Consider the following 15997-nt stretch of genomic DNA (forward strand, 5'->3'; position numbering starts at 1 on the left):
TGTGAAGATCTTTTCCCAATTTGTTGGTTGTCTTTTTGTCCTTTTGACAGTGTCCTTTGCCTTACAGAAACTTTGTAATTTTATGAGGTTCCATTTGTCAATTCTTGATCTTAAAGCATAAGCTATTGGTGTTCTGTTCAGGAACTTTTCCCCTGTGCGGATGTCCTCAAGGACATTCTTCTGCATTCTGACCTCCAGTTGAACCAGCACCATTTGTTGAAAACTCTTTATTTCCTGCTGGATGGTTTCAGCTCCTTTGTCAAAGATCAAGTGACCATAGGTGTGTGGGTTCATTTCTGGGTCTTCAATCCTATTTCATTGATTTACCTGCCTGTCATTGTACCAATAGCATGCAGTTTTAACACTATTTCTCTGTAGTACTGCTTGAGGTCTGGGATACTGATTCCCCCAGAAATTCTTTTACTGTTGAGAATAGTTTTAGCTATCCTAGGGTCTTTGTTATTCCAGATGAATTTGAGAATTGCTCTTTCTAACTCTATGAAGAACTGAGTTGGGATTTTGATGGGCATTGCAAGGAATCTGTATATTCCTTTTGATAGATGACCATTGTTACTGTATTAATCCTGCCAATCCATGAGCATGGAAGCATGTCAGTAAGTAGTTGGTTTGTGTATTCCATTCCTTTCCTATTGAAGCACAGTGAACATAATACCTGGCTTAGTGGTACTACAGTACCTACCAGGAACCATAGTTAACCAGTACTATATAAGTAAAGCCTTCTCTCAGCACCTTTTATTTATTTTTTTTATTGTTTTTTTTTAGATATTTGCTTTATTTACATTTCAAATGTTATTCCTTTTCTTTGTTTCCCCTCCAAAATCCCTGTCAGCACCTTTTATGGTTACTTCTAATAATATGATATCCAATCAAGAAGGAAGAATGATCAAGTGAGGCACCAGCTTAATTTCTGTATGTTCTGCACCCATGCAAGTGATGTCTTCAGAGACAGGAACTTATCATCCAGTTCTTACATACAACTCAATGCAATAGCAACAATCTTGAAGTTTGTAGTGCCTTGGGTACTCTTTATGTACTATAACTCTCAAATAGAGAGCTCAGTTCATTCCCTGGAATGGTCACCAAATTTTGGATTCTGGGAATTTCATTTCCTACTCATGTCTGGTGCCTTTGTATAAACCCATTAACTCATTTTTACTTTTGTCTAATGAACTTATAAATGTATAATAAATGGAAAAGTCAACTTTATGGAATAGACTTACTACAAATGGTGGACAGGATCTCTAAATTTTGTCATTATACATTCCAAGTACATGCTCATTGATTTATTAATTGTGGGCAGCTAAGAAGGTACAACAAACGAACAAATAAAAAAATAAAAAGCAAGCAAGAAAGAAATGTTGTTATGGTATATTAATGTATGGAAAGAACTCATGTCAATTCTGTAAATTGTTCTACCACTGGATTGATATTTACTAAAGTAGTATGAATGGCAGCCCTTACCTCATCTTTAATCCACAATTAACTTTCATGAGCTATTTCAGCCTGTATGGTCCTCCTGCCATGGAATGATGCTCATCCTCCTATTTCCAAGGCCTTAGTAAGATTAGCTTGGGTTGCTTAATATGCCTCAGGCTCAAGGGGAACAGAGTCATGATCTTGCCTAATGTGCTTATAGTTGATACCAGTTCTATATACTTCTGAATGTACTCTGCATCAAAGCTTTGGTCTTTTCATCCACCATCAGAATCTACCCAGATGCTAAAAGGGTTGACTGAATAATCTCTCTTCCTAGTATACTGTGTTGCAGGGAAGAAATGCATACTGAATTACCATGTGAGGAAATTGCCTACCTAAGGGAAACTTAATTATTTGCATTTCATTGTCATTAATGCCATTCCTGAGCTATAGTTCAGGATTTAAAGATTTAAATAGTTTCTTTAGGGACTGCAAATAATTCTAAGTGTGTTTATTTTTTTTTAATTTATTGATATATTTATTTACATTTCAAATGATTTCCCCTTTTCTGGACCCCCACTCCCCAAAAGTCCCATCAGTCCCCTTCCCTCCCCCTGTTTTCCCACCCAACTTTTCCCACTTGCCTGTTCTGATTTTTGTTCTATACTGCTTCACTGAGTCTTTCCAGAACAAGGGGCCACTCCTCCTTTCTTCTTGTACCTTATTTGATGTGTGGATTATGTTTTGGGTATTCCAGTTTTCTAGGTTAGTATCCACTTATTAGTGAGTGCATACCATGATTCATCTTTTGAGTCTGGGTTACCTCACTTAGTATGATGTTCTCCAGCTCCATCCATTTGCCTAAGAATTTCATGAATTCATTGTTTCTAATGGCTGAATAGTACTCCATTGTGTATATATACCACATTTTTTGCATCCACTCTTCTGTTGAGGGATACCTGGGTTCTTTCCAACTTCTGGCAATTATAAATAGGGCTGCTATGAACATAGTAGAACATGTATCCTTATTACATGCTGGGGAATCCTCTGGGTATATGCCCAGGAGTGGTATAGCAGGATCTTCTGGAAGTGAGGTGCCCAGTTTTCTGAGGAACCGCCAGACTGATTTCCAGAGTGGTTGTACCAATTTGCAACCCCACCAGCAGTGGAGGAGTGTTCCTCTTTCTCCACATCCTCTCCAACACCTGCTGTCTCCTGAATTTTTAATCTTAGCGATTCTGACTGGTGTAAGGTGAAATCTCAGGGTTGTTTTGATTTGCATTTCCCTAATGACGAAGTTTAGCATTTTTTAAGATGTTTCTCCGCCATCCGAAATTCTTCAGGTGAGAATTCTTTGTTTAACTCTGTACCCCCTTTATTTTTTTTCAGTTTTTTTTTATTCGATATATTTTTTATTTACATTTCAAATGATTTCCCCTCTTCTAGGCCCCCACTCCCCAAAAGTCCCATAAGTCCCCTTCTCTTCCCCGGTCCTCCCACCCACCCCTTCTCACTTCCCCGTTCTGGTTTTGCCCTATACTGCTTCACTGAGTCTTTCCAGAACAAGGGGCCACTCCTCCTTTCTTCTTGTACCTCATTTGATGTGTGGATTATGTTTTGGGTATTCCAGTTTTCTAGGTTAATATCCACTTATTAGTGAGTGCATACCATGATAAGCCTTTGGAGTCTGGGTTACCTCACTTAGTATGATGTTCTCTAGCTCCATCCATTTGCCTAAGAATTTCATGACTTCATTGTTTCTAATGGCTGAATAGTACTCCATTGTGTAGATATACCACATTTTTTGCATCCACTCTTCTACTGAGGGAAATCTCAGGGTTGTTTTGATTTGCATTTCGCTAATGACTAATGAAGTTAAGCATTTTTTAAGATGTTTCTCCGCCATCCGAAATTCTTCAGGTGAGAATTCTTTGTTTAACTCTGTACCCCCTTTATTTTTTTTCAGTTTTTTTTATTCGATATATTTTTTATTTACATTTCAAATGATTTCCCCTCTTCTAGGCCCCCACTCCCCAAAAGTCCCAATAGGGTTGTTTGGTTTTCTGGAGTCTAACTTCTTGAGTTCTTTATATATATTGGATATTAGCCCTCTATCTGATGTAGGATTGGTGAAGATCTTTTCCCAATTTGTTGGTTGCCGATTTGTCCTTTTGATGGTGTCCTTTGCTGTACAGAAACTTTGTAATTTTATGAGGTCCCATTTGTCAATTCTTGCTCTTAGAGCATATGCTATTGGTGTTCTGTTCAGAAACTTTCTCCCTGTACCGATGTCCTCAAGGGTCTTCCCCAGTTTCTTTTCTATTAGCTTCAGAGTGTCTGGCTTTATGTGGAGGTCCTTGATCCATTTGGATTTGAGCTTAGTACAAGGAGACAAGGATGGACCAATTGGCATTCTTCTGCATGCTGACCTCCAGTTGAACCAGCACCATTTGTTGAAAAGGCTATCTTTTTTCCATTGGATGTTTTCAGCCCCTTTGTCGAGAATCAAGTGGCCATAGGTGTGTGGGTTCATTTCTGGACCTTCAATCCTGTTCCATTGATCCACCTGCCTGTCACTGTACTAATACCATGCAGTTTTTAACACTATTGCTCTGTAGTATTGCTTGAGGTCAGGGATACTGATTCCCCCAGAATTTCTTTTGTTACTGAGAATAGTTTTAGCTATCCTGGGTTTTTTGTTATTCCAGATGAATTTGTTAATTGCTCTTTCTAACTCTGTGAAGAATTGAGTTGGAATTTTGATGGGTATTGCATTGAATCTGTATATTGCTTTAGACAAAATGGCCATTTTAACTATATTGATCCTGCCGATCCATGAGCATGGGAGGTTTTCCCATTTTTGGAGGTCTTCTTCCATTTCCTTCTTCAGAATCTTGAAGTTTTTGTCATAAAGATGTTTCATATGTTTGGTAAGAGTCACCCCAAGATACTTTATACTGTTGGTGGCTAGTGTGAAGGGGGTCATTTCCCTAATTTCTTTCTCAGCCTCTTTGTCCTTTGAGTATAGGAAGGCCACTGATTTGCTTGTGTTGATTTTATAACCTGCCACTTTGCCGAAGTTGTTTATCAGCTGTAGGAGTTCTCTAGTAGAGTTTTTTGGGTCACTTAGGTAGACTGTCATATCATCTGCAAATAATGATAGTTTGACTTCTTCCTTTCCAATTTGTATCCCTTTTACCTCCTTATGTTATCGAATTGCCCAAGCTAATACCTCAAGTACAATATTGAAAAGATAAGGAGAAAGGGGGCAGCCCTGTCTAGTCCCTGATTTTAGTGGGATTGCTTCAAGTTTCTCTCCATTTAGTTTGATGCTGGCTACTGGTTTGCTATATATTGCTCTAACGATGTTTAGGTATGGGCCTTGAATTCCTGTTCTTTCCAAGTCTTTCAGCATGAAAGGATGCTGAATTTTGTCAAATGCTTTTTCAGCATCCAATGAAATGACCATGTGTTTTTTTCCTTTGAGTTTGTTTATGTAGTGGATTGCATTCATGGATTTCCGTATATTGAACCAACCCTGCATCCCTGGGATAAAGCCTACTTGATCATGGTGGAAAATGTCCAAATGAAATACACAATACTTTTCAGCTGTCTATGTATCTCTTATTAAATACAATGTGTTAGGTTTGTTTTCAGATGTAGGGTTTGTAAAGTTCTTTTGTCAATCTGTGGATTGCTTTTTTGTCCTATTGACAGTGTTTTTTTGCCTTATAGAAGCTTTTCAATTTTATGAAGCTCATAGTTCATCTTAGAGCCAGAGTCATTGATGTTCTGTTCAGGAAGATTTCCCCTGTGCCAAAGTCTGTGACAATCTTTCCCACTATCTCTTCTATTAGTTTCAGTGTATCTGGACTTATGTGGAGGTCTCTGATCAACCTCAAGGTGAGCTTTGTACAGGAGATTAAAATGGATCAATTTTTTTCTTCTACATGCTGACCACCAGTTGATCCAGCACAATTTGTTGAAAATGTATTTTTTTCCACTGGATGGTTTTGGCTTCTTTGTCAAAGGTCACGTGCCCATAGGTATGAGGATTTATTTGTGGGTCTTCAGTTATATTGCATTGACCAAACTCTCTGTCTCTGTACCATGGGGTTTTTATAACTCTTGATCTCTAATATAGTTTGAGGTCACAGATTGTGATTCCCCTAGAAATCTGGGGTTTGGAGGGTGGGTCAGGCTATCTCTGGTATGGGTGAGGTGGTTAGGATCTGGAGTAGAAGATTCGCTCCAAGGAGCATTTGTAGACCTTAGAACCTGGTGGCATCATTACTCCAAGTTTTGTCTTTTATAGCCTAAAAAATTTCTCTGTTTAGCTCTTCTCCTGTAGAACACAAGTTAAGGCTTTGAATTTATCCTATCAGTCTAGTCATTTACTTCAGGTTTCTTTGGATTATCTTATGAATCAGTATCCCATGATCCCAATTTTTTTTTTTATTTTTAGGAGACAGAAAGCATACATATTTTTCTTAACATTGGGAAAGAATTTAGAGATCTGTCTGAATTTGTTAAACACAGACAATGAGCTAGTTGGATGCAACCCTGCCCTAAAATTACCATTTCTACCACACCTGGGCCTAACCTTGCTCTGGCCTAAACTGATCTTGAATTTAGGTATCTTACTGCTTTTGTGTCTTTCTGATATGATGTCTCATAGTGTAGCTCCCTTTGTTCCTTTTAATTCATGAAACCTCTCATAATTTTTGTTGCATCATTTTGCATAGTTGAGAAGTTATATGTATTTTCATCACATGTATTTAGAGCTCTTTCCCATAGCCTTAAGGGCTGTTTTGAAGGTCCCATTATTTACCATTTTGTTGAGACATTAGTTACACCTTCAGCTTCTGGACTCCTACTGTATTAGATTATCATGGGGTGATTAACCTTAATAAAGAGGACATTTCTTGGAGGAATGTGAAAATATGTACATTATTTCACAAACAAGCCTTATGCCCAAAGCAGCCATCCTTACTTATGGAAGTTCACAATGGGGCTCTGTCCCAGGGGCAGGAACCATGTTACTCCATCCACACCAGGACCATACAGGACTCAGTAAAAACACCTCATTGATTCTGAGGAAAAATCCTATACAACTCTGAACTTATTAAACGACCATATTAAAATAAATTATCATTTTTCTCAACAGGGACAATCCTCACAAGAGATGAAGCCTAGAATCCACACTACCTTGACAGAGTTCATCCTTTTCAGGTTAACAAACAGTCTTAAGTTTTGTGTCACCATCTTTGTGCCTTTTCTTGGAATATGCTTTCTCACATTACTAGCATAATCCATTAAGTCAAAAGCTGTCCCCAGCTCTACAGTACCATGCACATGTTTCTTAGACATCTGGTTTCTGTGAACCTAGCCTATTCAAAATCAATAACATCCATAATGCTGATAGTATTCACTGTACATGGAATAGTCCTCCCTGTGCATGTCCATGAAGCCCCAATCTCTTTTGTGGTGACTGGGGACAGCAGAGTGCTTTCTACTAGCTGACATGACCTCTATATGGCCATCTGCTTACCCATAAACTGTTCCACATGTATGTTTTACAAATCTGCCTCCTCTTAATTGGGCTTCTTATGTGTCTAGTAGTGTGATTACTTGAATACTTACCTATTTTTAAGTCTGTACTTCTGTGTATCAAGTCTGATAGATCTCTCCTGTGAATTTTCCTTATGTTGAAACTATTTAGCTCAGATGTCTCCATTGTTGGAATTATCCCACCCATCTCTGCTGGATCCACTATTGTAGTATCAATATTTGCCTTTGCTACATCCTACATATACATCTTCATCCCCATTCTGAAGATGTGCTCCAATGAGTGCTTTCCCAATGTCTTCTCCCCCTGAACCTCCAAAATTATTGCATTCTGTTTTGAGTATAGAACCATTGCTTTCATTTATATGACACCCAACTCCAGCTACCTAACTAAGTAGAACAGAGTAGTATCTCTATCCTGAACCCCCTCATTTATATTTTGAGGAAGAGAGATATAAAAGATGCCCTGAGAAAAGCAAATGCTTTCTATAGAATCTGTTCTTTGAATTAACTTAATATTTCACTTATTCATGTCAATCTCAATGTCTGCCACATGACACTTAAATTAATATCTTATTTGGCTATTATTAATCTCATTTGTACACCTGCATTTAATTTGCAATCTATCTGTAAGTATTTTAAATTTTTCTAATAATTATTACTAGTACAGAACTTCTACAGATGTTAGGAAACTTTCTTTGTTAAAATTCATGTAACCAACAATAATTTGCATGACTGTGTCCCATTTTCACTCTTAATTTATCCTATATATAAACTCAAAAACTTGGGGAGGGAATTATATGATTAACTTTATTTTATAAGTAACTTTACTGAGGTATCACTTAGATCATCATACTGATGGCCATAGGGTGTAAGATTAGCATTGAACCCACAGGACCTGCTTCTACAATGTCTACTTCTATGGTCAATTTCTATAATAAATCCACTGTCCTTAAAAATCATCCCCCAAATCACAGATGAAAAAATGTCAGTGAGAAGCTGACCTTATAAATATGAAATCATTTCTTCAGACTGGTATTTAAGTTTCTTGATTCTTTCTTCCATGCTCTGGGTTTATACTTTCCATGACAATTACTAAAGTGATTTAGGCACTGAAAATGATATAGGGGCCATAGTCAATAATATACTTTATCAGTCTTTTGGAAAAACTGTAAACACACATAACTATGGTGTATAATTACTGGTAAGTGGATTGATTTACAGTATATATTTTTAATTCTTTTTAACATAATTATATATTAAAATCATTATCAACCCTTTGGCTGGAAACCATTTAGGTACCTGAAAATTAAACTCAGATTCCAAGTCTTGTCTCCACTGAGATGGGGAGAAAATATTAGGGTTTGAATATACTTTGTAGTGTCTAACCAAATGAAAATATTTATATTAAATTATCAGGCAAAACCATACCAACATTTCAATGAAAGACGCTAAGCAAGGTTGAAAGGAATTAAAGTACATTAAAAACTGAAAATTATGAGGTGCTGTATAGTCATTTTATGATTTTAATTTCTCATACTTTAATGCCTTAATTAAAAGTTATAGATTGAAAATAAAAGAACTTCTGCAGGAATCACCATCCCTGACCTCAATATATTGTACAGAGCAATAGCTATAAAAACTACATGGTATTTGCCCAGAGATAGAAAGATTGTTCAATGGAATAAAGCTGAAGACTCAGAAATAAAACCACACACTTATGGAAACTTGATCTTTGTTAAAGAAGCCAAAAATATACAAAAGAATAAAGAAAACATCTTCAATAAATGGTGCTGTTCTGTCAGTCTGTATGTAGAAGATTGAAAATAGATACATATTTGTCACCTTGGACAAAGCTCAAGTACAAGTGTATCAGAGACCTCAACATAAAACCAGATAAACTGAATCTAATAGAAGAGAATGTGGGGAAATGCTTGAACTCATTGGTAAAGTGGGAAATTTCCTAAACAGAATTCAAATGGCTCAGGCTGTAAGATTAACACTCGATAAATGGGACTTCATGCAACTGGAAAGCTTCTGTGAGGCAAAGGATATAGTCAATAGGATAAACCAGAAACCTACAGAGTGAGAAAAAAATCTTCACTAACACCACCTCTAACAAAGGACTAATATTCAAAATATACAAACACCTCTAGGAATTAGACTCCATAAAATCAAATAACCCTATGAAAATTGGGGTACAGTGCTAAACAGAATTCTCAGCTGAGGAATCATGAATGGCACAGAAGCACCTATAGAAATGTTCAATATCCTTAGTCATCAGGGTAATGCAAATCAAAACAACCCTCAAATTCTACCTTACACTAATCAGAATGGCTAAGACCAAAAATTCAGTTGACAACAGATTCTGTTGAGGATATGGAGAAAGAGGAACACTCTATCATTGCAGGCAGGATTGCAAAATGATAAAACCTCTTTTAAAATCAATCTGGAGGTTCCTCAAAAAATTGAAAATAGATCTACCTGAAGACTCGGCTACAACATTCTTGGGCACATATCCAAAAGATGTCCCACTATGCCATTGGGGCATGTGTACCATTATGTTCATAGCATCATTATTTGTGAAAACTAGAAGCTGAAAACAACCAAGATGTCCCACAATGGAAGAATGGATACAGAAAATGTGGTTCGTGCACACAATGGAATCCTACTTAGCTAATGAGAATAAAAACATCATGAGTTTTTCAGGCAAGTAGATAGAAGGAGAAAATATTATCCTGAGTGAGGTAACTCAGACTCCAAAGGACATACATGGTATGTATTTACTAATAAATTGATAGTAACCAAAAATGATACCGAATACGCAGGAAACAATCCAAAGAACTCAAAAATGTTAACAAACCAAAGGGCCCAAGTTAGGATTGGCCTAATCCTACTGGGGAGGGAGAAAAAAAATAAACAAAAAAGGGAAAGGGAGGAAGGGACATGGATGTGAAAGGGGACAGGGATGGTAAGAGGGGAACATCATCAGATATTGAGTGGGGCAAATAGAACTAAAGCCCTGAGGACCTGCATAAAGAATGAAAACTGGTAACATCAGGAGGTGGGAGTTGAGGGGGACCCTCTAGAATGTTCCAGAGACCTAGGAGGTGAGAGACTCTCAGGACCCAAAGGGAGAAAGTGCACTACAGTGGGGAGGGGGAACTTGTAGAGTCTACATACAGTAGAGGGACAAAGCATCAAATGGAGGGATGGAATGCCATCCCACAGTCAAAAGCCATGACCTGGAATTGCTCCTGCAAGGAAAAACATGTAGCCCATGAGAGAAAGAAGGTCCAGTAACATGCCTATAATGGGGTCCAGCTCAAGGGGAGGCCTGAGACTTTTACTGATGCTGTGGTGTGTTTGCAAACAGGATCCCAGCATGGCTGCCCTCTGAGAGCCCCAATAAGCAGCTGAAAGAATCAAATGCAGATAAGGCATCCAACAAATGAACAGAAGCTTGGGACCTCTTTGGTTGAATTGGGGAATAGCTGCATGAAACTGAACTGTAGGACACCCCCATAGGAAGACCAGCACTCTCCACTGACCTTTACCCCTGAGATGTCTCAGACACTGAACCACCAACCAGGAAGCATACACCAATTGATATGAGGCCCCCCAAAACACATACAGCAGAGAAAATCCTGGTCTGGCCTCAGTGAGAAGATGTACCTAACGCTTGAGAATTTTGTAACCCCAGGGTGTGGGGAGGTCAGATGAAGTGGGTTTGGGGGTTTGGGGAAGTTCTCTTGGAGAAAGGGAGAGGAGTTATGTGATGGGGAGTGTTGGAGGGCAGACTGGGAAGGGGATAAAATCTGGACACTAAAAGAGGACTAAATAATAAAAAATTAAATAATTAAAATTTAAAAATAAGGAAATCATGGTGAGCAAGCCATGGGAAACAAGCTCATAAACAGTATCTATAGCTTTGGCTCCAGTTCCTGCATTTACTTTGCTTATTTGATGAAATGTAACCTGAGAATTGTAAAATATTCCTTTTCCCCCATATGATATTTTGTATTAATATATGAAACTTTCCACTATTAAATAAAATTATTATTAAAATTTAAAAAAGAAAATGAGGCCAGCAAGATGGCCAAACTGAGTATACATGCTTTCCATTAATTGTCTCCCTCTCCACCTGTCCCTATTCCTTACCCTCTCCTTCTCACTCTCCCTCTCCTCCTACCCTCTTTTTTCTTTTACAGACCCACTCACACACACAAACACACAGAGATTATCACAAAGTTACAGTGAGAAAAAATTAATGTAAAAAATGTAAAATATAGGGACAGAATTAACACATATTGGTACTCAAATCTCACTTCTGCCCCAACAATCACAGCAGAAATGTATCATTTTCATCATTGACATGAAATTTATCTATTCATTTATGGACTGTACACCAATATTCATATAAAATTCTCTCTAACCTTGGAAAGAAAACCTCTCTATTCTCTAGGAAAACATTTTGCACATCTTTGTGGCACAAATTTCTTATGTTATTTTTTAGATAGTTCAATTCAGCTCCACTCTTTTGTTAGTATTTAATAAATGGTAGGCATTATGTGGATACCAAACACCTAGAATACATCTGACTTTGACCTAATGTGACATTGTATAATCCTATGTGCTCCCATTTCTAGAGGTATTTTGGTACATAAGTTAAATTGCAGGAGCTACAGCAAAAAAACATAAGGCTAAAAGAAATTACACTTTTCCTCAATCAGCATTTCAGAATAATACTTCATAAAATAGAGCCAACAAACAAATCTTTCAATATGACTGGATAAAAGATAAATTAAGGCAAAGGATAAATCACATTAAAATTATCATATTGGAAGAGCAGTGTATGTGGAGAGTGATATTTATGAAGAATTTTTTAAATATTTATTGTGTTATTTTATTTTGTGTTAAAGATGTTTTTATTTTGTATTTTCTATATTTCATTGTTTACATTCCAAATAATTTCCCCGTTCATGGTTTCCTCCTCCCCACAAGTCCCATAAGCCCTCTTCCCTCCACCCGTTCCCTGATCAACCCCCTCCCACTTCTCTGTACTGGTAATCCCCTACATTGCTGCATCAAGCCTGTCCAGGACCAGATCCCTCTCCTTCCTTCTTCTTGAGAATCATATGATATGTTAATTGTGTCTTGAGCAGTCAAAGCTTCTGGGCTAATATCTACTTATCAGTGACTGCATTTTATATGTTTTCTTTTGTGATTGGGTTACCTCACTTAAGATGATATTTTCCAGTTCCAACCATTTGCCTAAGAATTTCATGAATTCATTGTTTTTAATAGCTGAGTAGTATTGCATTGTGTAAATATACCACATTTTCTGTATCCAGTCCTCCATCGAGGGACATCTAGGTTCTTTCCAGCTTCTGGCTATTATAAATAAGGCTGCTATGAACATAGTAAAGCATGTGTCCTTATTGCATGCTGGGGAATTTTCTGGGTATATGCCCAGGAGTGGTATAACAGGGTCCTCCTGAAGTGTCATACCCAGTTATCTGAGGAACCACCAGACTGATTTCCCGAGTGGTTGTACCATCTTACAATCCCACCAGCACTGGAGGAGTGTTCCTCTTTTTCCACATCCTCACCAACACCTGCTGTCTCCTGAGTTTTTAATCTTAGCCATTCTGACTGGTGTGAGGTGAAATCTCAGGGTTATTTTGATTTGCATTTCCCTAATGACTAATGATGTTGAACATTTCTTAAGGTACTTCTCAGTCATTCAAAACTCTTCAGGTGAAAATTCATTGTTTAGCTCTGTTCCCCATTTTTAATAGGGTTATTTGGCTTTCTGGAGTCTACCTTCTTGAGTTCTTTGTATATAATGAATATTAGCCCTCTGTGGGGGTGTAGGGATGTAGGGTTGGTGAAGATCTTTTCCCAATTTGTTTGTTGGCGTTTTGAAATACAATAATTAATAACTTAATAACCAGTCAGAAATATTAATATTATCAATGAAGAATTTGAACACATTCTTCATATGTTTGAGGATAGCTTTGGAAGAAGACAGGAAAATACATCAAAACCCACCAGCGTCTTTCTTTATGACAGGGAAATTTTTCTGGAATCTTCTCTCAGAGCTTTGGAATTATTTTATAAGTGGATACAAGATAGCCATTGAGCCATTCATTCCATCTAGATGTTTTATTGAGTATTTATTGTATTGTCGAACCAACTAGATACTAAATATTTGTTACTGAGTGATGCAATTCTCATAGAATTTGTATTCAGTGGAGAGTGCACTAGAGAAGAATCAACCTCTTAAAACAGAGAATATGATGAGAAGAATAAACAGAGTTGATCTAAGTAGGAAAGGTAGATGTGTCAGTGGTGAGTTATGTTAGCTTATGTAGGCTAACAATGAAATCCCTATGGAGCAAATGGTATTAGATCAAAGATCAAGAAACTAAGATTGGATAATGGGTTCTATTCTAACATGAATGAAAATACTTAAAAGTAAAATATAGGTGTAGACTAATATAGTTATGTTTTAAAACACATATTTACAGATGTTTATCATGTGAGCACTTCATGTACAATAAAAACCAGCCAGAAAAGACAAACCTACTGTTGCTATAGTGTAGTATATATATGGTATAGATTATTCCCAAATATCATGGGAATAAGCAGGAACTTTCTTATTTAAGTCTAACTCCACAAGATGAAAAACCACAACACCCCCATGGGTGGGCCAAAGCCTGAGCTAGACAGGTCATAGGCCCTAGGGAAGAACCCACCATCATCATCCCCATTAATGGACATAGTATCAAACCAATTATCAATGATTTATCATTGGATACATAGATATGTATATCTCCCATTGCTTATTGTAATGGTTCTTTTTTGTAGTAAATAGTTGTTAATAAAAAGCAAAGCAAAGCAAAACAATCAAATATTTGTCAATGTAGACAGTTAGACACTGTGGACAGCTCTATATATGCAACTTCTATACAACACCTCCTTTCTCTCAAGCTCAGGAATCATTTTTAATTGGGTGAAAAGATGTAAGAGCTAGAGGTGACTACAAATAAACAGTGTTTTCAGGACACAACAGAAAGTTTGCAAATATGTTCTCATGTTAGCACTTTTTGCATCCAAATGCTCAAACCAGACAAAATCATAGCACAAAGAGGGAACATGGGCATGAACTCCACAGGTAGCTAAGGAGTGATTGGTAACTTATATCTTCCAGAAAGAAAATAATTTATCTATAAGGACATGGTCCTGGTAGGCTAACCATGCTTCAGTAAAGCCTAAATATCTATATATGTACAGGTGGAACAAGATGAATTTGGTAAGTTATGCTGAAAAGAGTTTGAGAGGAGCTGAATATGATAGAATATATTTTATAATGTTCTCAAAGGCATATTAAAAACTATAAAAGAGAAAATGCAATAAAATATATTATCTATGTGTACTGGGAGAAAAATGACATTCAATCAAAAGGAATAACAAGAAGGTGAATAACAAAACCTCAGATGAGAGGTCTTGGGTAATTGTGATTATTATAGTGAGTTTTAAAAAACAGTTTACCCTAAGAAAATATTTTCTTACCAAGATGTCTCTTCAGAGCACCCTTAATCTCATTATTTCTGAGGCTGTAAATGAGGGGGTTCAACATGGGAATTACCACTGTGTAGAATACAGACAGCACCTTGTTCTGGTCTGTGGAGTAGCTGGACTTTGGCATCACATAAATGAATATAGCAGTTCCATAGAACAGAGTGACCGCAGTGAGGTGGGAGGTACAGGTAGAGAAGGCCTTCTGTCGACCCTCAGTGGAGTGCATCTTCATAATAGTGATGAAAATATAGGAATAGGAGATGGCTATAACAAACACTGTTATCATTGTAATAAAACCAGCAGAAACTGAGGTAACAACAACAGAGACAGTAGAATCAGAACAGGAGAGTTCCAACAAAGGAGCAAAATCACAGTAAAAGTGATTGATTCTATTCGGTCCACAGAAGAACAAGGAAAAGAAGGAAAGAGTAAAAAGAGAAGCATTAAGAAAACCCTGTATATAAGATCCAACAACTAACTGGATACAGGCTTCTGTGGACATTTTGGTGGAATAAAGCAGAGGGCTACAGATTGCTACAAAGCGATCATAAGCCATGGTTGCCAGAAGGAAGCATTCAACTGTCCCAAAGAAAGCAGCTGAGCTAAATTGTATAGAACATCCAATGTAGGAAATGGTGTTTTGTTTTACCAGGAAGTTAAGAAGCATATTGGGTGTGACAGACGATGAAATGCCTATATCAACAGAAGCCAAGTGGCTGAGAAAAAAGTACATGGGGTGATGGAGCTGGGAAGAAAATCTAATGAAAAAAATGGTACTGAGGTTCCCAGATACAGTAACCAGGTAGATGCACAGGATGATGGTGAATAGGATGACTTTAAGAATTGGATCATCAGTTAAGCCCAATAAAATGAACTCTGTCACAGCAGTGTGGTTTCCATCTTCTAGGAAATCCATGGGACACTGTAGCTGTTGGTAGATTAAGGCTGTGATGAAGATATTACCAAGTGAAATTTATAAATAGGTTATTTCATTTCATTTAATTGGGGTATGGAGAGCATTACAAACTAATATATTATTCAATACATTGTATCAATTGTTAATGTTTTACTAGAATTGCCATTATTTGTAAATGTATGTGCAGTAACTATTTAAAACTAATTTAAGCACAAATGCTAGAAATGTGTTGTAAAGAATAACTAACTTTTATTTACATTTACTTAAATTGAAATATACAAGATTGTCATTAAGGCTAAAGTATAAAATTAAGAGACTTGACTCAGTAAGTTAGCTTGGTAAGGAACGATTCTTGCCCCAAGCCCAACATGGTACATCTAGAGTTTGAAGCCTGAAACCCTCAAGATGGGAAGTAAGAACCAACTCCTGAAAATTGTTCTTTGTTACCCACACATATGCTGTGTTATCAGTACCCCCTTACACAAATAA

At 37.1% G+C, this 15997-nt stretch overlaps 1 protein-coding gene across 1 annotated transcript; it reads right to left on the reverse strand.

Annotated features, from left to right (window-relative positions):
• Positions 1 to 14563: 14563 nt before the first annotated feature.
• LOC127679796 (olfactory receptor 498) lies at positions 14564 to 15509 on the reverse strand. The gene has a single exon (XM_052175415.1). It carries the CDS (start codon positions 15506 to 15508, stop codon positions 14564 to 14566), a length of 945 nt encoding a protein of 314 aa, XP_052031375.1. The 5' UTR covers position 15509.
• Positions 15510 to 15997: the final 488 nt, after the last annotated feature.

This window comes from Apodemus sylvaticus, chromosome 1, assembly GCF_947179515.1.
Source record: "Apodemus sylvaticus chromosome 1, mApoSyl1.1, whole genome shotgun sequence".
NCBI classification, from domain to species: Eukaryota; Metazoa; Chordata; class Mammalia; order Rodentia; family Muridae; genus Apodemus; species Apodemus sylvaticus.